Source organism: Rattus norvegicus, chromosome X (genome assembly GCF_021556685.1).
Source record: "Rattus norvegicus strain SHRSP/BbbUtx chromosome X, alternate assembly SHRSP_T2T, whole genome shotgun sequence".
In the NCBI taxonomy this organism is placed as follows: Eukaryota; Metazoa; Chordata; class Mammalia; order Rodentia; family Muridae; genus Rattus; species Rattus norvegicus.
This window is the reverse complement of record NC_141554.1, coordinates 144,902,513-144,928,860: the sequence shown is the minus strand read 5'-3', so window position 1 is coordinate 144,928,860 and position 26,348 is coordinate 144,902,513. Positions and strand designations below refer to the sequence as shown.

General features: G+C 47.1%; 1 protein-coding gene across 2 annotated transcripts; it reads right to left on the bottom strand.

The window, feature by feature from the left end:
• Nucleotides 1-2,949: 2,949 nt before the first annotated feature.
• Zic3 (Zic family zinc finger 3) lies at nucleotides 2,950-11,206 on the bottom strand. 2 transcript variants are annotated; one of them, XM_087600478.1, is made up of 4 exons: nucleotides 11,140-11,206; nucleotides 7,328-8,551; nucleotides 6,050-6,213; nucleotides 2,950-5,220 (listed from the first exon to the last, which is right to left on the bottom strand). In XM_087600478.1, exons 1-4 carry the CDS (start codon nucleotides 11,171-11,173, stop codon nucleotides 5,041-5,043), a joined length of 1,602 nt encoding a protein of 533 aa, XP_087456604.1. In that variant the 5' UTR covers nucleotides 11,174-11,206; the 3' UTR covers nucleotides 2,950-5,040.
• Nucleotides 11,207-26,348: the final 15,142 nt, after the last annotated feature.

The window sequence follows — 26,348 nt, the reverse complement described above, 5'->3', positions numbered from 1 at the left end:
TTGGACATTTCGAGTCCCCTTTCCCCTTTAACCTAAGACTACCAGCTGTTGGTACACACACAAAAGCGTTAACGGTGCTGATTTTGTGTGTGTGTTCCGGGGGTTCGTTAAATGAGTTAGTTATGCAGAAAACGAGGCCTGGGGAAAGGGTAGAATATAATCTCTCAAAGGTACAAGTGGGTCGGCAAGCCTTCGTTTCCCTCCAATCCGGCTTGACCATTGTCCTGGGAAGAGAACACATTGTCCACTGTTGTTCGTTTTTTAAGGACTCGAAGGTGCTGTGGAATTCCAACAAGGACACCGTTAACTCAAAATTGCATACATACACACCGTGCAAGGAGGAGAGGGATATGTGTGAGTGTGTTTGAGTGTGTGCCAGGAGCTTCTTCTGGTGGGTTTTGTTCTTCAAATATTTTGAGACCCCCCCCCCAATACCCCTAAAGAGCACATCAATCTCCGACCAGAGTGCCCAGGAAGAACTTCTTCGCTTCCGTTTTTCTGTTTGTTTTAAAACTGCATTCAACTGCCACGACCTACATTGTCCCGCGAGGCGCCAGCGCTGAGGAATAACCAGGGAATTTCAACGACAACACAGCGCGGCAACCCGTAGTCTGCGTTGTGCGCCGCTCTGCAGGGGTTCGCATCCGGCCGCCATGTTCCCGACTCGAGAGCCGCCCCCAAACCCACACTCCTTACCACATCCCTCTCCTTTCTTCCCGCCCTCCCCCGGCTTAGCCGAGGCCGCCCTCCCCGCGAGGCTGCTTTCAACCTCCCCCCACCCACAAAATCCTGCTCGACGGCTGCAAGGCTTTGCGCCTGCGCGCCGCGCCTGCGGGGGTGGGGGGAGTCCTAAGGTCCCTGGTCTTGGCTTGAAAAGGCCGAAGCCACGGGGAGCAGGGGCGGGGCTGTAGTCCGAACCGAGCCTCCTCTTTCCTCCCTGCGGGTCCCCGCTAAGGCCCTGGCTGAGCTCTCACACGTGCGCGCTAAAAACCCACTTCAAAGTGTGTTCCCAGTGCCGAGGAGGCCCCTTTTGGGTCAGCCTCATAGTCAGGGCAGGCAGGAGCCTCGCCGCCTCCATTCCCCGCACCACAGATGCGCTTGGAGGGCCGAGCAAGAGGGCGTTTGCAGACTGATGCGGATGCCGCAAGTGCCCTTCGGGTACCACGGTCCTCACCCCCCACCCCCACCCCTGCCAGTGGAAAAGGAATTAAACACAAAGTTTGCTGGCAGCGCAGTGCTGTAGTCTTCGGAGATCGCCATTGTTTGGGCTCGAATTGACCCCAGGTCGGGATTAGGCCGAAGCTGATTTCTGCTTTACAGTCCCGCCGGCCTAATGAGGCCGAGAGGCGATGGGGCGCGAAGCGTCCTTGGAGCCCAAGGCGATCCGCTAGCTTATGGCCGCCTAGGGCCCTGTTGGTGGAGGTCAAAGGGTCAGCGGGCAGAAACCGCAAGAGAATTGACCCTAGGAAATGAGGTCCCCTCCTCCCTGCCCAAACCTCAAGCGGAGGTTTAGAAGAATTTGGTGTCGACAGGGCTCAGGGGCTCCCCAAGGACTACTGAAACCCCCTAGTGTCACACTCCTCGCCTTCCCCCATGACCCAACTGGAGCCTTGGAACTCCAGGGCCTGTGACAGAAAACAAGCTTAGATACTAGTTACAGAAGTGCCCTCCATTCTTTTGGTGGCAGAGCCTTTCAAAAACTTACAAGGTAATTATTTCTCGGGACTTCTGGTTTGGGCAGATTTCTTAGGAGGAAAGGGGGATATGGAAGCCAGGGGCAAAAGAGGCTGGGAGAAATCAAGCACAAATGTGGAGCACACCAAATCTGGAAGGCTTTGGGAACACTAACTAGGTCCTAACAGTACCAGGACCCTTCCCAGTACCTACCAGACAAGTCTTGCTTACCCTAGATGCTGATCTTTGAACCTTCCAAACTTGAAGGCCAGAGCTCGTCAACCATGCTTGGAAACACCTCCCTTTCCCCTCATCTTGAAATTTGACGCTAACCTACTCATTTTCAAGGAGTAGATTACTAAGAACCAAGCTTAGACTTGGGAGCTTTGGCGTTTATGACTTGGGGTGTGTGGTTACTCTCTTAGGTTGCTTAGTTAGCATTCGAGAATATAAATAAGCATTCTCGATGCCAGATTATGGGCAAGAAAAAAAAATCAAAGGATTCAAAAGAACCAAGTTTTCTTTTTGTAGAAAAAACGCATGGGCATAATTTCAAGAAATTTGCTGTACCCAAATCAAGAGGGAATCATGAAAAGCACATTTTTATAGTTATTAGGTATTATCATTGTTGTTTGTCAGTTTCCTCTCATAGGGCACTGAAGAGTGCTTTTCTGTAAAAACCTAGGGTAGAATATTTTCAAGACAATAATGAAATATTTCATTTTATTTAATTGATGTAAGCAAGGGGTTTTAGCCAATGTTACTCATCCTATCTCTACTTAAAGCTAGCTTAGGGTTGGGGTCACCAGGGAGGGAACTCAGAGAAAACAGTAAATTGTGGGAGCTCACTGAATATGTAGAAGAAAGGTTGGTCATTTACATTTCAGTGACACACATTTAGTCAGTCTTATGAATAAAATGCTCTGTTAAAAATTGCTGAGCATTTAAAATTGAAAGGGAAAGCCTGAACTGTGGATCTGGTCCAAACTCTCAATGTCAAGGTCAAGATTGGAGTGTCTGAGTTGGGTGTGAAAAAATGACCGGGTTACCTGCTCAGCACATGTGTGATCATCCCAGTTTCTGTTCATGGCCTTCAGATGAACACTAGCGAAGCAAAGTGCAACAGACACCATTTTTCACTAACAAAATACTGCCTCCAAAGAAAAAACTGTCAATCCTTAATTGTTGACAAAAATAAGTAGATAACAAAATGGATAATTTCAATGGACCCTGGGAATCAAAGCTTGTTTTAAAACACCAGAAATTCTCTAAGCATTTCAATTTTGAGATTGATTTATTTGAACATGGAAAAAATATTGGGCACCAAATACAAAAAATGTTATAACATAAATACGATGTGCCAAGACTTTATTTTTTCAGAAAGAACAATCAACAAAATTCTAGAATTGAAAATGATTATATATATCAAATTGACTGCCACCAAAAACTGAGAGCATTGCCCCTTAAAGCGAAAGAGGTACTTAAGCCTATTCGTTACATTTCTAAACACTTTACAATTCCTTATCTCCACTTTTCTGTTATTCATGCAGAGATTGGGCTCTCAATAGCCAACAGCACCCTAAAAAAGTCTCCAAACTCTACCCACTTCAACCCCCCAAAACCGTGATCATTTTCTTTTCCATAGAACCATTGTAAAAAGAACTGTTTGTCCAAATGAGTTGCTTCACTGTAGATTAAATGGATTGTTAACATTTTATCACAAAACAAACAACCGTTTTTCATTGTTACTGATTTTAATGGAAACAATGCTCTTAACATCTTTGCCTATAAGTAATGAACTTGAAAAATAATGTAGTTTGCAAATGTTTTTTTTTTAGGAACTGCTGCAGTTATTACACCTCTATATAAACATTATGAGTAATTGTAATAATCATGAATTGAACTATATACAGCCAACAAATCAGCCTTTGCCATCCAAAATTTAAAGACTGTTTTTTTTGTTTTTCTTTTTTTCTTTTTTTTTGTTTTTTTGTTTTTTGTTTTTTTTTTTTTTTAAAGAAGCACTTTCACCATGAGAAGCACTGTTCAACTGGCCTTGCTCACTGCCATTTCAGAGGTGTGCTATCTTTTGAAGCTAAAGAGATTTGATAGGCAGATTAGGTAAGTCATAGATACAAACATATAGGTATATGAGTGATCTCTCAACAGACATGCATCCTGCCACCATTTTCATTTTTTGTAAGGTAATAAAGAACTAAGGGACATAAAACTAATTAGGTTACCTTATGTTTATATATATATATATAGGGCAGGAATGATTAAATCCAGCTTCTCAGTCTTTGAAGTACAAGATTGAGATGTCATGGCCACTAAGTGAATTGATCAGTATTATTTGATTTGCATGCCGAAAATCCAGGACAAACACATTTAAACTCGCAGTTAAACAACCATCTGAGCTAGAGATAAAGAAAGGAGGGTCCTCCCCAGATGGAAACTGACATTGTAAGGAAATCTAGACTGCAATAGAAAAATAATTTAACAATTAAAAAAGGGATCTGAGTGAGTTATAAATACCAACAAACAAAATTCAATTTACTCACATCTCCTATTTGTAGGAGGCTGTTACAAAACAAAAGTCAATATGGTTCAAAAATTGTAAATTGTGTTCCTTTCTCAAAACAATAATTGTTTAATGCTAAAGTAGTTATAATCAAAAGCTGTACAGAATTTGTTAGAAAACATTTATCCATAAATATTGTTCAGTTCCCGGCACTTGCAGCAATAATTAAATTACAAACGATAAATATGGCATCAACGGATATGTATTTACAAAAAGAAAAGTTATTACAAAAGGCAACTGTATACTAAACGTCACAATCTGTGTAGAGTAACATCATATCCTCAGCCTGAAAAAATACTGAACAACAAGTTTCGACCCCATTAGACGAAGATACATTCACAAGTGTAATGCTTTGAAGAAAAGTTCAAGACATAACAGGACTTTGGCATGGTTTAAGACTGTGAGAGTTTAAACAATCACCACTAAGGCGAAGAAGAATTTTCATCAGTTTAATGTCACCACCACCAAGCCTTCAATAACTTCCTCAAGAAACAGGACAAGTGTTAATTCAAATCATTTGAAGGAGTTTCAGAACGGGGTGTACAGAGAGCAAGAGGAGGGGGCAGGGAAAGCAGTGAAAAGATTTTTTTAAAAAATTCCTTCAAATGCCAAAACATATTTTCTAATCCTGAGTAAAGGGCATGGCTACTTTTGGATCTTGCCCAAAACCTTCCTGAACAATTGTAATTACCAAGATGTAGCCCTATATATGGCCTCTTGCTTTAAAACTCCATTTTCCATCTGATTTGTCTCAGTTTTCTCTTTTCAATGCATTTTGGTTGTCCTCAGACGTACCACTCGTTAAAATTGGGAGGAAGTCCAGGGTTGTGGCTGGTGCTAGTTTGAACTGCAGAAGGGGTTTTAGTGGTATCTTTACTGTTTGCAGAAGCTATAGCGGGTGGAGTGGAAGATTCATAACCTGAACTGGCAGCAGGGGAAGAATCTGACCCTTGAGATTCATGAACCTAAAATTAACATGTATATATTATAATGAATATAATTCCAACTGGCAATGTGAAAGCAATAATAAATGAAAACCCCAAATAACAAAACAAGAGCACATTTGAATACTGTAAGAGAGCAAGACCGCCCACTGGCCCACTTAAAAGAGAAATGGGATTTAAAAAATTTGTTTTTCCATATTACTCATGTCTAGATACCCCTAGCATTTCCACCAAAAACCAGGCTCCAGAAGGAATAAAGAATTCCATTTTAGTCGTGATACTTCAAAAAACGCTTTCTCCGTGGATAGAGTGGGCAAGTAGTTACTCTGCTAGGCCTATAAAATAGTCACTCCAGATTTCACTTTCAGATTTCGGCCTGGGAAAGCAGGTCTAGAGATGAGTGACACAGGGGTGGGTTGGGGGGTTGGGTGATGTGAATTCCCACACAAATGTGTTGGAATCAGACTGAGCTCCTCAGCCCTATTGTTTTATCCGAAGCGGAGGAGCAAACGAATGACACTACCCCGGGTTCGGAGTGCCCACTCCGGATTCCCACCGTGGGCTGAGATAGGATGAAGTGGCCACAGAAAGCAAGCCCGGGCGAGCTCGATTAGAGCTTCCCAGTAAACAACTGATTGTTCCCTCCACTCTCTTCCCCCTCCCAACTCAGCTCTCTCCTTCTCGACCCCCCTCCACCCCCATCCTCAAAATGGGTTCAAGGTGTCAGTGCTGGAGCAAATCGGATTTAACGTGAAGGATAGAGGGTTGGCAGCACGGGCGCTTCCGTTCTGCGGCCCGGTATCAGGCCGAATGTTTACAAACCGCCGACCGCTAATAAAGAGGTAATTACCTTCATGTGTTTGCGCAGAGAGCTCGGATGTGTGTAGGACTTGTCGCACACTTTACAGATATAGGGCTTGTCCGAGGTGTGCACATGCATGTGCTTCTTGCGGTCGCTGCTGTTGGCAAACCGTCTGTCACAGCCTTCGAATTCACATTTGAAAGGTTTTTCACCTGCAAAAGGCAGAAAATGCAAAAAAAGGGGGGGGGGAGGGGGAGATTATAGTTAAACCCGGAAACTTCTCAGAGTGGAGAGCGGGAGATTGAGAGTCCCGCGGTCTTTCTGCAGAGGGAAACACCGACTGTGGAAGGATGTAGCATCTGTTTTCCCCGGAGAAAACCCCAGAGCCTTGATTGAGCTTGCTGAGTTGGGGGTGGTGATCTTAAGCAGGGGTAGAGTAGGGACGGCCCAGAACCCGAACATCCCTTTGTTCTCTCAGGAACAGAAAGCTGGGTGATCCTCAGAAGTTTGCCCTAAGTTGTGCTTCCACTCCAAAAGAACCAGGGCTCCCAATGTGCGGGCACATTACGCCACCACCTCGGCGGTGTAACCAAGCTGAGTAGGACAATGGGCCAGGAATGGGACAGTCCTATAGGTCCCCTTCTTTGTGTCTTTCAATTTGCCTCTTTCAAATGTAGCGGTTTTGCTAAGCCTGGTAGTCTTACTAATTTTCGGAAAGAGAACACCACATAAATCCAGGGACTACGTACAATTTTACAGGAGATTCTGAGCAAGCCACAGAAAGCAGTGCCTTTTCTACTTTAGCTTTCCTCCAAAGGACTGAACTGAACCTGGAACGCCAAATAAAAATAGTTTGACAAAAGTATCAGTCATTTAATTAGGAGATATGCCAATCAAGTGTAAAAAAGAGCGGAAGTAACCAAAGTTAGTTTTCATTAGCATTTCTATGGTTGCCTTCCCCGAATGTGTTCAGAGAGCTAAGTCGCTTGTAAGCAATATACTCCCAACACATTCGGAGTCTCTTCCTAGTAACCCAGAAAAGGACACAAAAAGAGGTGGCGCCAGTTGGTTCCTGGGCGCGAGAAGGTCCCAATTAGTTCCTGAGACCACAGCAGTCTTCTAGGGAACTTAGAACTCGGCAAAAGCGCCGCAGGTTCCCGGGGGGTGAGGGGTGGAGAGGCTGTGACAGCGCTTCGTACTGAATGGCCTCGGCGGGGCGCCGCCCCTCGGCTTGGCCTCCACCCCTCTCCCTCTCTCCCTGTTCAAGTCCGCTTGGTGGCAGGGTACCCCTGGGGAGGCCCGCGCCCACCTGTCTGCTCCCCTTACCTGTGTGGGTCCTCTTGTGGATCTTGAGGTTCTCAGAGCGGGCAAAAATCTTCCCGCAGCCCGGGAAGGGACATGGGAAGGGCTTCTCGCCAGTGTGCACTCGGATGTGGTTGACCAGTTTGTACTTCGCCTTGAAGGACTTGCCTTCGCGGGGACATTCCTCCCAATAGCAGACGTGGTTGTTCTGCTCCGGGCCCCCCACATGCTCCATGGTGACATGCGTAACCAACTCATGCATGGTGCTGAAGGTCCGGTCGCAGCTCTTCTTGGGCCGGCTCAGCTGAGCCTCCTCGATCCACTTGCAGGACAGCTCCTGCTTGATGGGCTGCCGCATGTAACGAAAGAAGGCGCCCGGTCCGTGGTGGGCCGCCACGTTCACGCCCATGTTCATGTTCATGGGGCTGTAGTTAGGGAACTGCGCACTGGCCGCGTAGGGGTCCGTGCGCGGACTAGCCACGGGGCGGTACGGGTCGGCACGGCCAAATAGCTCCCCGCGCAGCCCCAGATGGACCTGGTTGTTGTCCACGTGCCCTGTGGGCGACGGGTGCCCCGCGCCCTGCTCATGAAGCCCAGGAAAGAGCAAGTAGCTAGGAGGCTCAGGAATACCAGCTGGAGCGTGAAGACTGCTCGCGGAGCCGGCGAAAAGCCCGTGCTGCCCGCCCCCGGAGGCAGCCTCGCTGAGCCCAGAACCGCGCTGACGGAACAGAAAGTCGCGCGTGGAGTTGAAGGCGGCAGAGGCAGCGCCGCCGTAGGTGGGCACCTGGCTGGCGTGATGGTGGTGGTGGTGATGGTGATGGTGGCCCAGGGCATTGGCATAACCTGAACCCTGCGGTGTGAAAGCTGAGCTCTGGCCCGAAGACAGATCGTGAGCGGTGGCTGGGCTCAGCTTGAAGGCGGCAGCGGCAGCGGCGGCGGCCGCAGCGTGGGTTGAGTCCCCGAAGGGATTCAATCCCATGGCTGCAGGCTCGCGGTTGGGCATCTCGTGGTGGCGCGGGGCACCAAAGCTGCCCACTCCCAGCCCAGGGAACTGCGGACCTCCGTCCAGGAGCATCGTCATAGGTGGGGCGTTCTGGACACAGAAGATCCGGCTGAAGTGAGCAAGGGTGCAGGCGAAGGAGATCCCTGAAGGGCCGTAGTCGGAAAGGGATGGCGGCGGTTGAGCACTGCCCGGAGACCCCCTAGGCGCTACCCGGAGCTGCAACTTTCCTTGGCTGCGAGAGTCTCCTGCAGAGGGACAGGAGGGAGGAGGGGAAGAAAAAGGATTGGGGGGAGGGAGATGGGAGAGGAGGAGGGAGAAGGGAGGAGAAAAGACTCTAGGACTAAATCTGCTTAACAAACTAACAGGATCGCACAAAGAAAAATAAGCAAAATAATAAGTGGAGGGCGGGGTTTGTCAATCCTGTCCCGGACACCCCTCCTCTACTCAAGAGCGCGGAACCACGGGGCCAGGAGGCTCCTTGGGTACCGGCTTTCAGGCGCAACTGCACCAAGTAGCAGAGGCGGAACGTGGCCAGAGGGCAGGCAGCCTGCAGTAAGTAGGCTCGAACCTCAGTGCTCGCCTCGCGAGTCCAAGCCTCTTCACCTCAAGAGTAATGTCCTTGGACTGATAAAGTCAATCACTCACTCCTCGCACATAAACCGAGCGGGAGGCTGGGCAGCGCGCACCAATGGGGAGCCAGCTGGCCTGAGATCACCTGACCCCCGGCCCTGCCGCCCATTGGCCGCCGCCACACTGATTGGCAGCGCGAAGCGGAGAACATGGCAGCCGCTGCCGGCGACCACAGCTGATTGGGTAGCGGCGGAGCGCCTGGCAGGTGAGGCGGCGGCTGCTCAGCGTCCCTGAGAGGGTTCCGCCGGGCTTGGGAGGCTGTGGGGAACTGAGGCCAGGCTTCCGCAAGCGGCGGGACAGAGTTGAACCTCTCCCTGGCTTGGCCCTGCTCCAAGCCGGTCCCAAGCACCCCTCGCGCGCTCTGTGCCCGCCTAGGCTAAAGAAACTCTTTGACCCGAGAAGATACTTGTCGCTGCCGTCCCCTTTCGGTCCAGAAGACACTGGTGCCCTCTTGGGACCCTGCTGCCTCGCCACCTTGAGAACGTTTTCCTTGCGTAGGTGCCGGGAACAAATTTCTGCGTGAGTGGGGCAAATCTGTGTTCCTGACCAGCTGTGGCTTCCACCCCGCATCCCGTTAGGAGATTCCAGACCCAGGCCGGATCAGCTCCCTCCCTGCCTGTGCCCCAAACTAGAGGTAGCCGTCCACCGCCCAAACTGGAAGAAACGTTAGCAGCTGTACTCACTGCTACTCAACCACGTACCCCCTGCCCACGATAAAACAGACACAGTACAACAACCATGTACACAACACAACCTAAGCAAACAGCAGGAAACAAACGAAACACAGCAAACAAGCACACCTCCCGAAGCAGAACATACTAAAGGAAGTAAGCAGCACAACACCGTATCAACAGTAAACAAAGCACAGTGAACATATAGACTCATACCAGAAACAAGCATAGATGCTAAATAAATGTTCTGTAAGAACACAGCCTATTACAGAGAAAGCAGAGTAAACACACTAGACAGTAGCTGGGTTCCGTGTGACTAAATCAACAAGCTTTGGATCCTCAACGTTTTGAAACGCAAAAGTGTGAAGGACAACCAACCGAGGAATGGAATTTTCCTCCCCTTTTAACATCCTGGGCTTTGCTCTCTTCCATGCCTACCCAGCGAAGCACCTAGTGATCCAGGGAAGCAGTTACTCCCTTAAGGAATTGCTTTCCCGGGGATTGTGTTGGAGTGGCCTCCTTATCCACCACTCTTCCCCTGCTGAGAGCCCCCCCCCCAACAAAATGACCAGAAACAGGGTTATAAATCCACCCATAATTTGTGCGCGGCCAAGCAGTAGCAAAGGACGCAAGAAAGTGAGTGGGAAGAAAAGGCTGAGAGATGACTGTGATTGTCACATCCCAACCAGGTTAGAGTCTCCAAAGTCTATGCCTTGAGGCAGCCTCACAGCCTGGCCGCCATCTCTCTGTAGGAAACAACATCTGATCAAGTTCAGAGGCGCCAGGAGAGACCGCCTCAAGCAGCGCGTTTTAACTGCAGCTTTTCGGTTTCTGCCCTCCTATCTGACTGATCTGGCCAACACCTCACCTTCTAAGATAGTTTGTGGAGAGAAGGTGCTACTAGCACCACATCCTATAGTAGTCACCCCTTCACAGCCAATTCACCCCAGTCTCACTCCACATTTAGAGTCCTCTCCCTAAGTTGGAAGGTGAGTGCCCTGCTGACTTTTTAAATTATTGCATTTACCGAAAACAAGCTCTTAAAGAAAATGGCTTTCTTCTTCCTCTACAGAGTTTCTTGGGGGGGGGGGGGGGCTGTGCTTTAGAGAATAACAAATATGTTTAAATCATGCAAATGAATTCCGTGGAGTCAGGTTTGCAAAAAAAAAAAAAAAAAAGGAGAGAACTGCTTTTCTTCTTCCCCCCTTATCTTATTTTTTTCTTCGTTTCCTTCTGAGCATTCCTGTACCTCTCCTCACCCCTACAACCCCAGGATATATTAGGAAAAAGTTTGGATCCCGCCAGCTAGGAAATCCAGGGAAGGCAGCTATCCCGCCACCGCTGCTGCAAGAGTTTCCCGGCAGTCCCTACAGATACCCGGATAAGCGAGGGTCCTGCAGATTTGGAAATCTGAGCAAGCTACCCCCGCAATGGATTGTAGAAGAGGGTTGGCAGCTGGGGGACTAGCATGCCTCCTTTTGGGGAGGAGTCTCGAACGCAGGGCAAGGGGGATGCTGCCGCCGCTGACCTACCGGGTACCGAGTGTCCATTTTGATGCGGCCACATTCTGATAATTAATTGCCTCCAGCACGTGCTCTGCAGTCCCTGGAACAAAAAGGCATAATTCAATTAGATCATCAACCGAGAAGTGGGAAGGTGGGAAGTGGGGGAGGGGGAATCCCAGTTAAGGGGCAGACCTGAGGCCGTTCAGCTAGGCCAAAACCCAGGCAGAGGAGCTCTTCCAGAGGCAGTCAGGCCCCTTCAGGAGGGCAGTTGTTCTGTGAGGCTCAGGGGTTCCAGAGACTCCCCAAAGGATGAGACTGGGGACTCTACGAGCAGCGGGGCACAGGCAGGCCATTTCGAATTCTGTTGTGGTTGGTATGGGTGGGAATTTCCATATTTGGGGAGGGGAAGCCCTAACTCTTAGTCTCTACAGAAAGCAGTATCTCTCCAGCTGTAACAAGTCACCGCTCGGGAAAATAAAGCTACCTACGCCTCACAAAACAAATCAGTGTTGTTGGGCAAGAGAAAACTTAACTTTTCCTCAGGGCTTGCAGCTTCTCTCTTAAGTTGCTTTTTTGCAGGAGACTCTGGGAAAAACTTGCGGTGGGGGATGGACCTAGAGCTTGGGGGAGCTGAGTTGAAGAGCCAGCCGAGTGGCGACTTGAAAGAGCAAAATTTTCCCCCATACAGAAGCTAGAGCCAGAGGTGGAAAGCATCCTAGTCGTGCCCCCTCCCCCCCCCTCCCCTCCCCCTCCCCCAGGTGCAGAAAGGAATCGTGGCGTCGGGCAGGACCACTCGAACCCCGGTCGTGGTTTCTATTTTCCACTATAACCGGAGCTCCCTCAGCAACTTTGGCTTGCTGGGGTTTACATGTGTATTAGGCATCCTAAATTAACCAATAAATCTCTTTTATGTGTCCCCCAGTTGTATATGGTCTGGTCTAAATATCCACATGTCTACATGGATAGGAACTATAATAGGATCCTTTCCCTCACACTGAGTTCAAACAGTAAAGGGAGGAAAGATTATTTTTATACCCAAATCTAAAGCAATAAATAAAATCAGAGCAGCTTATCATTGCCAAAGGAACAAAGCTTTTTGAGTCTGATTCTTTGTAGAACCTATCTTGGAGGAGGAGGAGGGAAAAAAGACCGCTGTGAGGGGCAACAGGGTAGAACTGGCTTCTCCATGGAAGCCAGAGCCTCAGTCCGCAGCACTTTGCCCTTCATTCCTTCCAGTCACCTCAAAACCCAAGCATGTGCCGCACATTGTGTTACCATGCAGTATGTTTGAAAAATTCTGTAGCGGACACGGAAGGATCCTAAGTCGGAGACCTAGCAATTTTCTTGAAGTCCAAGGGAAACACTGTGGTCTTTTCTTCTGTTTTATATTTAGAAAAGACTTGCAATCTAACACTCACAACATTTTAAAGACCCTTTAAACCCAGCAAGCGGATTTCCGTTCTGCCAATGCTTCCTGATTTATTTCAATAAATGAATCTTTGAATCCAGGAAGGGAATTATTCCAAGACGCTGAATTTGGTGCCCCTGCCTCTCCCCAGTGGAGTACAAAGTATTTCTCGTTGAAACGTGTCCTTGAAACTCACCATTATTCGCAGGTTTTTTTTTTCCTGGTAAACGACAATTTCTTTACATAAATCTCCACCCTCTCTCTCGAGTCACAGATCTTTTAAAAAGAAAAAATAAGGTAAGAAATAAAAAGAAAAACAAAATAAAAAAATCAGCAAATGACAAAAAATGAAGGAGGAAGAAAAAAGGGGTAAGAATGTGTTTAAGTCCTCTTTCTTTTTATGTTAAGATAAAGCTCTTAATTGGCTTCAGCGGTAGAGCTGGCCGACTCTGGGACCTGCGGACACACTCACCAGGCGCTCACTGAGCTCCAGATCTTACTGACTCCACTAGTTTTCACTACGGTCATTTGGCAAATATTTTAAAAGCCCAAAATACCTTTAAAATTAATAGAGAATCAACAGATAGGTATTGTTAATCAACCTTTTTTTTCCTTAGAAATTTTGTTTTGTCTTTGCCCTACGAAGTTTCAAGGCATATTGCTGCCCAGCATAAGGAAATGCAAACGAGACAAGGACGAGACGTTTTCATTGCACTTGTCAATCAGGGATGTACAGATATATACCCTTGAACTTCGTAGTTGCAGGCTGGAGTAAATGGGGGTAAACTTGGAGACACAAGGCAGGGACTTAAACCGAGGCTATCAAAATTCACTTTGGGATTAAGAAGGTAGTTCCTGAAGTCCAGGAGATTGGGGGGAAAGCACTTATGAGCCCAGCCCTGGTGAAATGTTCCAGATAGATAATGATCCTGTCTCCTCAGGTGCTGTCACCAAAGAGTCCCTGCATACCTCCAAGAGTACCCAGTTGTTTGACTCAAGTAGCCACATGGCTTAGATGCCAAAAAGGACAAGTCACATCGGGACCCCCCCCCCCCCCCCCACTTTTTGAGACCAGAATACCTTGGAGTGGCAGATCTAGTAGTCACTAACAAGCATATTTGACTTACATTTACAAGATCTTCTCCAGAGACTCAGTGGTATAGGGTAAGAGAAAAGGATTTCAAATCAAGTGCTAGCCTTATAGAGCACACATCAATGTGCATTTATCTTGAACACCAAGCTCCTAAATGTTCAGTTACTTCTAAAATGTACGTTAGCTCAGTTTTCAGACAAGTAAAGAAGCCTTAGACTCTTGTGACATATTTGCTCACTAATTTCTCTGCTTTGAGATTAAATCTTGCTCCTTAAGTGATGGAAACTTATTTCTGGACTGTACTAGGGTTGCTGGTAGCAACTTTCATGGTGTTAAGTTCTAGAGCACCCATATCCCTGAATTCAGGCCTATTCCAATACTCCCTTTCTCCTCAATCTGCGCAGAGGCTGTGTTTCCTTGTCTATCTTTTCTTCTACAGAAATTGAAAGTACAGATTCCTGATCCCTTCAAATTCTTTCTCACATCCCAGAGGGAATTTATACAGTTCAGGAGTAACATTTTGTAAAATCAAATAGCACTTGTTTGGGTGTCCTTTCCTAGGGAGAGGAGAGGAGGTGGGGACTTTGATATTAAAACAAAACACAGGACCTCCCTTTCTTCTTTCTCTCCTACTTCTAAACCAGGCTGAGACAAGGAGCATTAGACAAATGTCTGCTTTGGACATGAATGGCAAACTGTGACGTGTAATGCTTAGCCTGTGTGTTCCAATGGTCCAGGAACCAAGAGTGCTTCTTAACTCACCTTTAAAGCGTTAGAGGTGGAAGAGGTGAGAGAAGATTATGCTCCACAGACTGCAGGTGGCATGCAGAGCTTAAAACGTTTTCTATTGCACCTTTTACCAGAAAGGTCTGCTGACCCCTGGGCTGGGAAATGACTGCAGTCTCAGAGAAAAATACATATTCTGTTAGGTTTTACAACACACCCCTCATTTTCAAGATGCATTTGGTATTAGATATGATTTTATTTTTCTGATAACACCTCAATTACTTATGAGGATCACTTATGGCATTGGAGAAAGGTTTAAAAAAGTCAAAGGAATGGTAGCCTTGGAGAGGAAAGAGGGGATGAGGAAGAGAAATGAGGAAAAAAAGAGTTGTGAATATCTCAATCAGTGACTAGGTGACCTCTGACCCTGAGGGTGGTTTTATTGTCTCTCTTCTTTTGCTAGAGATACATAGTTTATTGACCCTTTCTGCCTGACTGAACCCTGAGGGGCAACCACAGCCACCAAGCAAACCAAGGCATGTGAGTCCCAGCTGAGGCTGCTGGGCAGCTTGCCTTCAGGAAGCCAGAGGGAAGTGACCTCCGTTCCCTAGGCCCAAGGGGTCTTTAGGAACACAGAGGTCAGTGCCTTGCTTCTGCTCAACTCAACTCTGCCCTCCTAGGTCAGGACATGGCGCACACACTCTCTCTCTCTCTCTCTCTCTCTCTCTCTCTCTCTCTCTCTCTCTCTCTCCCCCCCACCCCCCCCCCCCGAACTATGCCCTAACTTTCTCCACGGACAAATGCCTTTAGCCAATAGACTTTTAGCTCTCCTTCCCACACTTCCTCTGTCTTCAAGCTATGAAGATGGGATGAGCTAGGGTATAGTTTATTAGACTAAATGCTCCAGAGTCTGAAAATAATAAAGAACAATAACCAAATAGATTACTGAAATGATTCCAGGACATTTCCAACCATCTAGCTTATGAACATACATATGTGTGTGTGTGTGTGTGTGTGTGTGTGCGTGTGTGTACATTGTGTACATCCTACTTTTGATTTGGTTATCCTACTTTCAGGATTATACTGTGGATGGGATAAATTGTCATATCAAGGAAGTTACTTAAATGTGGCCTATCCACGGGCCACATAGGAAAGTGGGTGGAGAAAACTTCCTGCATGTCAGCTCTTCCCAAAGGGGGTAATTGTGGAAAAGTCAACTTGAAGCAGAGTAACTTGAAATTCTAAAAAGAGATGCTATGAGCTTCCCAATATGGCTCAGCATGCTCTTTTTCTTTTCAAACCACAGGAGCCATCAGGAGAGACTGATGCTTTCACATGGGCAGGAGGTCTGATCACTGACTCTTGCTGGTGCCTTATCCCTATCCACCAGATACACTGCAGGCATAGGCGGCCCTTGAGATTCAGCTGAGAGCATTCCCTTGACCCTTTCCCACCATGATATCTATCTGCTCTGGCTGTGTTGGCTCCTAGCATACCATTCTTTTGCTCCGTCTTTCAGAATCCAAGTTCAGTGCTCACCTGGCCTCTTGGCAGTCTCCTTGTCACACTTTTTGTAGTCATCTCAAATTCATAAAGAAAGCTTTAAGAACAGGAAGGTCTAATTTCAGTGAGAAAGTCCTGGGTATCTCTAAGACAGAAGATCAAATGAAATTCCTGAGTCCAAATACTCTGTGCAGCTTATCTTCCCTACTCGAACGCACATACTTCAGTACAAACTAGTTGATGAAGACTAAAGGTCAAGTTTTTGTGAGGGCCAAGGGCAACTTAATGGCTTCAAAGTTGTGTGGAAAAATCCTGCTCCACCTTATCACTTAGAGACTCTTTCTCCACTTTAGAAAAATTCATCATTTTTTTTCCTCTCTCTCATCTTCTGGAAATGCTTTTAACTTCTAAGGTTTTTGGAGCCAAGAGATTCTCTACTGCCTACAGAAACAAAGTGACTTCTTGGTGGGTTCTATACAGCTTACAACTAGTGTGACATATATACATACAAGAGTTTGTAATTTACTCCCTAGGAAGGAGTATGAGTGACCTTAATGGATACACTTAAACATTCCAGTTCCTACACGATCTGTTGTTAGTTGTATGGGTCTCAATTCTGGAGTAATATTGAGTATCTAGCTTTCTTTTCTAGCTTTTACACTACTCTTCCCCATCCCCAAGTTGAAAGGAGAAGGGATGCTGTATTTCTGCTCTAAAAGCAATAGTTGGGTCCAGGTTGAAAGCTCTGGCTTCAGGCTGGAGTAGCCTTAGAATCTCTGAACAATGAGGTGCCTAGACTTGCCCCAGACTATCCTACTCACTGTCTAGGGAGGGGTGCCAGGGCACTATTTTTCAAGCACTTTTGCTAACTGGAATGTGAGCTCCTCTTACCATAGGCAACTATCTGGGGCATCTCTGCTCCTGCAGATGTTCCGGGCTCATGTTCTTGGCCTTGGTGTCATCACCCAGGTTTCACTTGCCCCAAGTAGGGTTGCTCTGCCCATAAGCCTGAAGTTCCCAACTCTAGACTTCTGTCCCTAACTGTTCCCTTGGTTCACCAGATTTTCCTATGTAGAAAAACGTCGACTTCTGTCTCACTCTTCAGAAACAGTCTCTTGCCCTCATTAAAAGGGGATGAAATTAAGGAATTATGAGGGAAATAATTTGTTCCTAGGTCTGGGCACAGTTATCCTGAAAGGACTGTATGTTAGATGCGTAAACATGATTTCTAGTGGGAAAGAATGAGAAGAGTAGCTCCGTGAAGAACAAGGCTGGTTGGTTATTTTTCATTCTAGTAGCTTCAATCCTGGCCTTAGAATAAAAGAGAAGGGAATGGGTATAACTTCCAGTTGCCCCTACTGACATATACTTTGGTGCCTTTTTCCTGCCCTAGCCAAATCCATACACCTTATGTCATGGGGAAGGCAACTTTATGCTCACTCAGTTCCTGGACAATTAAAAACAACAGGGCCATCTAGGTTTGTTGTGGCTTGGTTCCAGTTCCAAAGACACCTCTGAGATAGCAGGAGTGAAAGCCTAGTAGGGACACTTTACTTTCATAGAAAGACTTCCTTTATTGATAGAAGCAATAGTTGGTTTTACTCATCAAAATATTTATAACTTTTTTTTTTCAGAGCTGGGGACCGAACCCAGGGCCTTGCGTTTGCTAGGCAAGCGCTCTACCACTGAGCTAAATCCCCAACCCCAGTTATAACTTTTATACTGCATCTAAGGCATTCTAGGGTACCATGAGATAGTAGAATTAAATGATGCTCCCAGTAACTAGTCATGAGCATAATTCAGCAAAACAGTTTACCACCCTGAAAATGCAAAGCTAGAGTTTGAAGTTTTAGAACAAATATTTTTGTGTTAATTACTCTGTTGATGAGTTACAAGTTGGAGAGTAAGTACTAGAACAAAGATACTTCTTTTTCTTCTATGTCCTTTTCAATCCAGATGTGTTTGGATGCTTGTTGGAACAAATATTCAAATGGAGAGACTCTGCATTTTGGGCATCAAAAAAAGTCAGCTTGATTTGAGTTTATGCCTTTTTTTAAACTGGGGAAGAAGGTTCTTTCATCAACATTTTACTTTTGTCTATTTCTGCATATAGTCTTCAAGATCAAGGATTTAATTTAGCCTTCCTTACCTTTTGAGCGTCTTAAAACAAATTTAAAGATCACCTGGCAGCAATTTGAGGCTTATTGTTATTCATTTAAATTCTTCAATTTATAAAACTCCCAGAACCACCCCCCCACACACACACACAAGGTTAGCCATGAAAGAGGCTTTGTAGACTCCATCGAGACACATGTAAGCTTATTCTGTCATTCTGCCACTGTGTTGGACTCAATGATTATTTTGAATGTAATGCACACATGAATTGGGAAGCAAACTGCTCTGGGAGATAACCTGGCTCTACTTTGTTCATCATACATATCATTTAATTTCCATTCATTGTTCTTAGAATGTAGGGAGACTCCAAATAATCTAGTGACAGGAACAGAGTCCCCTCCACACAAACACACACACACACACACACACACACACACACACACGCATGCACGCGTGCGCGCACACACACAAACACACACACACACAAGATAACACAGGGGAAAGTATAGTATGCATGTAGTCTGTAATATGAAACTCTGATTCACAGAAACCACACACTAAATGGATAATTTCCGTTATCAGTAAGTGTTTAAAAGGATTCCTTCAACAAGACTGTCTACTAGTTAAACATGCTGCTCCACAGGAAGGATGCAAAAGTAGAAACTCTGTCCTTGAGCTTGAGTAACAGAAATTTCAGACATTTGTACAAATTCAAATTCAAATAGTATATACATACATACATCTGGTAGGAAAATGAGTGAGTCTTTCCTGTCCCCAAGAGAAGCAACATTACTGACCTACAGGACACAGAGTGCTATGTAGCTCATTGCAATTTCTATGCGTGTCTGTGAGGAGAAACACATCTGAAGGAGCTTCTACCCTGAGCAAAAGCAGAAGAGAAGCATTCCACTGGGGAGATAGCTGCAGTCACCCACAAGCCCAGTCTCCTCACCTCCATGTTGACAGCCTTGAGGCAGCCCCCTGGCATTCCCAGTCCTCTGGGGCTGGAGAAGAGGGCTCATCTGAGTCTGATTTACTTGCTTGTTCCCTGGCATTTGTTTAGGATGCTGCATCTCTGTCACTCAACTTCCCCAAGGTCTTACCAGACTTTTTGGGCTATTCTGAGTTTTTAGATATCAGCAGCCAAATTAACAAAACAACACATTGATTGTAGCTCTACACACACCTACAAGAACTACTTCTAGACCCGAGCCACAAGTGTTGGAGACACGATGCTCTACTGAGAGGCTTTGAGGTTTGTCATCAGGCTGAGATTGAAGCAAGGATGCCAAGATATCTCTCTCTCTCTCTCTCTCTCTCTCTCTCTCTCTCTCTCTCTCTCTCTCTCTCTGTGTGTGTGTGTGTGTGTGTGTGTGTGTGTGTGTGTGTAAGGTGGAGCAGAATTATTAGGGAAATTGAAATCTGAGGCGCTTCTTCAGAAGCGTGCTTGTAAAAACCGGAGTGGCAGCTCACACCTGTAGTCGCAGCACTTAGGAGGCTGAGACAGTAGAAGAATGGTGAGGTGGATGGAGCCCAGCCTAGTTCCAACACAACTTAAGCTACTGGGGTAAGGACCTGCCAAAAACAAAAACAAGCAAATACTACCACCCCTCTTCATAAACATAAACAAACAAACGCCAAGACAACAACGAAAAGAAAGAGTATAGTGTATGTGTATGTAAGGACAGGCCTTGTTAGGTCCACGATGCTTGCCCCCCACAAGCAGCTTCTGCAGCGCCTTTCTGGGAGCACCACTTAGGACAGTGCCTGGGGCTCCCGCGCTTTCGGTAAGCTGGCGTTTGCCTGGTCTCCTCTTCCGGTTGGACAGGAATCAGAAGATCAGCTACTTTGCGATCCAGGGAGGGTGAAGTAGTGGCAGATCCGAGTGCAAAAACTAGAGAGGGCAGGAACCCCTAGAGCTCATCGCGTTGTTTGCTGCGGCCTCGCCTCGCACCCAAGAGAGGAGAGAGAGGGGGCCTGGAGAGGAGGGAGTCCGCTGCTGGCAAGAAGTAGGAGGGAAGGGATTGGAGGCTGGCGCCGAGCCCAAACTACTTGGACGGCTTTCGTTCCTTTCGATTCCCTGTGGGGAACCTCCTCTGCTTTTTTCCTCTCCCCCTCCCTCTTTTCTGCCTCTGTGGGGCGCTCCGGTCCCGGGGCTTCTCGAAGCCCAAAGTCGAAGTCGTCTGGTCTCTGTCGGGAGGGTACAGGGGCCTGCGAGCTGGTCTCTGAGGCCATCTAGCCCTTCCGTTTTACCCAAAGGGGACGAAGGGGCGCAGTGCCTCTCCTCCCTTCCTAACCCGCTGCCGCTCAAGAGGGGCTGTTTAATTAAAAGGGGGGACCCGCAATGTATACGTCAGATAAAAGCAACACACAGAATAAACTAATTAAAACATTGTGTTTGCAACACATTTTATTTCTCTCTCTCTCTTTTTTGATCTTCTCTGTGTTTTAAAGAAATGTCATCGCACCATAAAGCGAGCCGTGAAACGCTATTTCCTTATAGTGTGCGGCGCTTTTCAAAGGCTAGTGTGATATATTTTAGAAAAGAGATCCCGCTGTGAAAGCTTGCGTGTCTTCCCTTTACCAAACTAAGCTCTTGTCAATCACGCCGAGCTCGGTCCAATCACCGAGATCCTTTTTGGAAAGCAGCTCACCCCGCTGTGCTTTTATACCGCGATCCGCAGCCTGTTTTGATGCATTTTTACCAGCACGTCCAGGGAAATGAATGATGGGGCCGCGGACGGTGCAGGCCTAGCTCCCCGAATGCCCGCCTGGCTCTAACGAGGTGCCCCGTATTATGTGCCTCAGAGACTTTCTCACGTGTTAGTCACTTTGCGTGGTAACCGCGACATCAACCAGGGTCAATGCTGCGGACCTGGCTTGGTTAAGCTTCGAGGTCATCTTCACCTGGCTAATGTGGGCTTTGCAGGGGCTCAATAGCCATCCTCTTGGTTGGTGTGTGTGGGAAGGCAAGATCTCACGTAACCTGGGGAAGCACTTTTGGAGTCGTGAGCCCCATAACCAACGTTTTAAACTTGCATGTCTCCAGAGCTGTAGGACGGAACAGAAGGTTGCCCAGAAGCCTATCTCTCGCTTTTTCTGAGTTTATGTTAGGTCTTTGGTTGCAAGCAAGCAAGCGTGACTCTTCCCTCTGTACCTTTCTTCCAGCTCTTTCAGGCCCAGAGTTCGGAGGGAGCCCCCCCCCCCGCGCCCACACAGGTCCTACAACCCCGGTGGGTTTAATACAAAAAGACCTAAAGCCCACTTGTTTTCAACCTGTACTGAGCGAGAATCCCCGCCAGTGTCCTACAGGTAGGACTAAAACTACAATTCTCCAGCTGGGAGTCTTATCAGTCTACTGGAGCCCAGAGCTAAAGGGCCGCTATGGCTGGCTTAGAATGGCCAAGTATAAAGCAATAATAGATTGCAGTCACGAACCTATTAGAGAAAGGGCCTATTCCTGCTTCTTCCTTGGGGACTAGGATAGGTGAAGGCGGTCCTTTAGACCTAGAATTCCATAGATTCTTTCCTTTGCTGAAGTTTTGTCGGCCTGGGGGTGGGGAAAGAATCCTGCTGGGAAATTGCGGAAGCTTTTGATCCTCACCAGGGCTTTCAGGTTCAGAAGGAGAGAACTTGAACGAAGAGAGTGCAAAATCCCACCGTCTCAGAAAATGGTCTAGTCAAAAGCTATGTGAGATCTATGCATTTGGAAAATAGACCAAACTTTGCATTTGAAATGGTCACCCAGTGCAAATCATCCATCCATCCTGCCTCTGGATCAGTCTTTAACTCTCAGTTTTGTCTCTCTCACACACAGACCCATATGTTCAGATTGCTAGCACTCCCTGGGCACGCGTTTGATTCCTAAGCCACAGTTTCATCCTCATCTTCACCCCCAACACCGGCGTCAGCATTCCCCAAGGAACTGTTTGGTTGCCTGGGACTCTGGTGCTTCCAGGAGCCGAGGACAAAGGGAGAGGAGTGCTTAGCCTCTCTCTGAATTTTCTCATCCTCAGGATCTCACTCATTCTTATTCCTTCCCAAGAAGCACCCTTGGTGACAAGCTGAGAGAGAGAGAGAGAGAGAGAGAGAGAGAGAGAGAGAGAGAGAGAGAGAGAGAGAGCAAGCGCTCCCGGGCACCTTTACCACTATCCTCCGTTTGAGTCCAGTTAGGACGTGGACTACCTGGAGTCCCCCCAACCCTGATATCCACTCCATAGCTCAAGAGTAACGCTGCTCCTGTTCTCCCTACAGTCTACTCATGTAGAGCAAGGCTTGTTGCTTGGTAGCTGAGGACCTAGTACCCTCTTTCTGGGCAGGAAAGAGGTGTTTTCATTCCTAGGAAGTAGGCAAGTTCTTGCCTCTTGCAGCCAAGATTTGCTATATCTCCAGAACTCTGAAGGAACTCTAGGAAACTGTTTTCAAAGCATTTGGGGGAAACTACATTTTGCTGCTTTGTGTTTCTGTTTTGTTGCTATAGTCTTCCGGTAAGTCTGCAAGTCTGACAGTAGTCCCAGAGCAAGCAAAACCAAACATCAGGATCCTGTACATTGTAGCAGATAGGCAGGAAGGGATTTCTTCTGTCTTGGTTTAGCAAGCTGACAGGAACTGGGATTTTGCCTTCACTATTTCTGAGGGATAACATAAGTCTACCTATCCTTTTGAGGATCCCAGAACCAAACCAGAAAGCCCGGGGGAAATCTAGAACTCAGAATGACTGCCATTAGGCTTTGGGGAGAGGCAATTGTACCTTCTCAGCTTTGCAGAGCCTGCTTATGCCCAATGCTGCCTGGGAGCCGGTGGCTCTCCCACCAAATCTGGAGGAGGGTTTGGCAAGGAAGGCAACAGACTCATAGTATTTATTTATTATTGCCTGGGCAAATGAAGTGGCTCTCACTCTTTTGATCTCCTCACTGGGAGTCGGTGGGTGTGGGAAGTATACAGCTATGGTAGGGTTGTATGCTGTTTACTTTTGAAAAGAGAGACCTTATCATTCAAATAGGAAACCAAGTGCAACCATTTAGTCTTAGCTGTGCTCTGCTTCGGTGACTTTCTAGTTCTGATCTGTCTTCCTTTCAGGTCAGTTTCCTTTTGGTAAAACTAGAGGCTCTTCTGATGCATTAGCACAGTACTTGTTCTGGTGCCATAGATATAGAGTCGTCCTATGTTTCTTGGGCAAATGAACGGACTCCTTCCTATTTTTCTCTCTGGTCCCTGTTCCACGCTTTCTTCTAAAAGCTTCCTTTAGGCCTATTTTCTAAACACCTTTTTCTCCTGTGTCTCTGGAGCCTAGCTCACGTAGGAAGTTTTACACAGCTGGAATGGGAGAGGGACAGCGTCTTGGTGGAGTAGACTCCGCCCACGCCCCCTCTTCATGCTCCAGTTCCTGAGTTTAGAGAGTCCCAGAAGGCCAGGAGTGGCCTCTCGGCAGCAGCAAGGGTGGAAGGTAAGGTCTAGGAGCTTATCAGCTGTTTGCCTGGCCTTCCTCCGGCTTTAACTTTTAAAACGAATGGTCGGTGTCCCTCCTCTCACCCTGGAGGCGCAGAAAGGCTGCTTTGTTTTCAGATTGTCTCTTTAAAAACAGAGGGTGTTAAATACTTAGAAAATCATTAAAATTGTCGGTGATCCAAGTTCCTTCGTAGAAGCTGAAACCGATCCTAGGTTAGGCCCCAGAAGCTAGCTGCTGGACATTTAATGGAGAGTGGCAGATGCTGCGCTACCGCTCGACTCGCTCTCTCGCGTGTGGCTGAGACTGCTGAGTAGTTGTGAAACTGCATGGCTGGAGATCACCAGACACTAACAGCTTCTTTCGCGCCCGGTGAAATCATGTCTTTAGTGCAGTCTCTTTGCTCCGCCTGCCAGAGCAAGGCGAAAGGTGAGGATTCCAGAGCTCCGTTAAACTCCTGGAGAGCCTCTCGCCTTTTTGCAGGGCTCGAGCTTTCTCGACTGCTCCGCTGCTACTTTGTCACTTGTGCCTTCGTCGTTCACTTTCTCTGCCTCTGGCGCTGCCCGCCACATCCAAGACCAAAAGGCGAGTGGGAGGATCGTGGCCCTTGCCCTCCCTGGAATCCAGGATCTGGGACTAGCACGCTTGGGATAAACAGCGCTGTGCACAGAAGACTGACCCTGAAGGGCCCCCGGCACGCCCCTTTCCCGCCCTCAATCTAGATCTTCAAAGTCTGGCCCTCGAAAAGCCATGCGTTCACTTAGTTCTGTTTGTCCAATGCTGGGGCTGACCCTTTGGCCCTTTGTGCTTGTAACTGTTCAAAACGTCTATGTTCGACTAGTTGTCCCTCATTAATATCTGCTTCCAGTCCCCTCCCCACCTGGCTTCCCCCCAGCATGTCCAGGTAAACAGAGAACTCAAGGAACACAAGAATACAGATATTTATTTTAAATAGATAGTCAGACACTGAATGTAAGTCATTTCAAGGACCCCCCTACACACACACACACACACACACACACACACACACACACACACACAATAATTTACATATGGGGAAAGTGAGTCACTGGCCTGAAGTGACTTGTGTTTCAGAGTTCAAAATAATCTCCCACTGAACTGGGTCGGAGTATGATGTCTCTATTCCTATTTGGTCTTCCTATTCTGATGCTGGAACAGATGCCCTAAAATTAAAGAGGCTTTGAGTGGATAGCATGGGGCCCAGTGAATGTTTTTCATGAGGTAACGTCTAAAGCACTATTATCCAGCAGTTACTCTCGGGTGCAAAAATATCATCTCTCTGTGTTTTCTCCTCCTTGTTATTGTCATCTGGCCTGGGACTCAAAATATAGCCCAGGCTAGCTAGCCTATAGCTATGCTAGCCCACTCCTGGCATTCCTCATGTTTAAGATGGGAGTAATGAGAATCATCTCCTTATTAGCAAACATCAGAATCAGAGTCTAAAATGAATACTGTCAAGGATAGCGCACTGTTAAACCTTGCTGTTCTGACTGAGGAAGAATTAGAGGGATTCTTCTTGGACCAAGGTGTTCGGTATGAGCCTGATAACTTGTGGTGTAATACTTCTCTGAGAAATTCCCAGACTTCCCAAGAGCCTGCCTTTGAAACACCACGCCTGTGTCGCTCCAGGAGGCCTCAGGGGCCAGGCAGTACGTGAGAGAGTTAGCGCTTGCTCAAGGCAGCTTGTAATTCAAATCCACCTCTGGGTCCTCGGCTAGCTGTTCCTGTCTTGCATTCCAGAGCACCAGGGTGACACTGGGTAGCATTTGGCGGTTGCCGGGTTCACACCTCACATCTTTACAAAGCAGGAGTCCGTCCCAGCACGGTGGCTCACGCCTATAATTTCAACACTTGGGAAATAGGGATCGGAAGATCAGGTGTTCAAGGTCACATACTACATCCCTTGCTCCAGGCCAGAGGACTCAAAACAAAATAAAAGGCACTGTCATGTATAAACAGACCTGCTACAGGTTCTCTGTAGGCACTCAGAAAGGCTCTCCACTGGAATTTTATTGGAAAAAAAATGTGGTGTGCACCTACTGCACTATTTAAACCCAGTCATTTCAGGGAAAAGCCTGGGAATGGAGGGCCTGGTATAATTTTGTTTTCCTTTTTTTGAGGGATTAATGGAGCACACTATCCATCAATTGATCTTTCTGGGCTAGGTGTCCAGGAGCAATCCAGCCAATAGTTACTGCTCTCATATTTTTTTTTTTGAGTTTCTTTTTTTATTAACTTGAGTATTTCTTATTTACATTTCGAATGTTATTCCCTTTCCCGGTTTCTGGGTCAACATCCCCCTAATCCCTCCCCCTCCCCCTCTTTATTGGTGTTCCCCTCCCCATCCTCCCCCCATTGCCGCCCTCCCCCCAACAATCACGTTCACTGAGGGTTCAGTCTTAGCAGGACCCAGGGCTTCCCCTTCCACTGGTGATCTTACTAGGATATTCATTGCTACCTATGAGGTCAGAGTCCAGGGTCAGTCCATGTATAGTCTTTAGGTAGTGACTTAGTCCCTGGAAGCTCTGGTTGGTTGGCATTGTTGTTCATATGGGGTCTCGAGCCCCTTCATACTGCTCTCATCTTAACTGGTATCCTGTATGCTCATAGAGGATGGCCTGGGGACCTTTTAGGACAAAAGCTCAATTGGCTATGCAGGAAATCAAACTAGTAGTCAAACAGGATAAGAAGGACGTGAGTCACTCTGCTCTCAACACAAACCATTTCAGTTCCTACTAAGTTTGAATAGATTCTTGTCCTCTGGGCCACATAGATTATGGGAAATCCGGTCTGCCCCACCCACTCCCCATCACACATCACAAATACTTCTCTAGGCACCTGCTCTACCTCTATCACTGAGCTACATCCTTAGTTCCGACCCCTCCCCGCTTTTCACCTCTGATTCTTTAGTAAAGCTCATTCAT

Bases quoted from the DNA above. Each gene is read 5' to 3' on its own strand.
- Zic3 (XM_087600478.1), bottom strand. From the start codon at position 11,173: ATGTGGCCGCATCAAAATGGACACTCGGTACCCG. The intron at 8,552-11,139 runs GTAGGTCAGCGG...GTCCCTCTGCAG, and splicing joins AAATGGACACTCGGTACCCG to GAGACTCTCGCAGCCAAGGA. The intron at 6,214-7,327 runs GTAAGGGGAGCA...TGCCTTTTGCAG, and splicing joins CCACAAGAGGACCCACACAG to GTGAAAAACCTTTCAAATGT.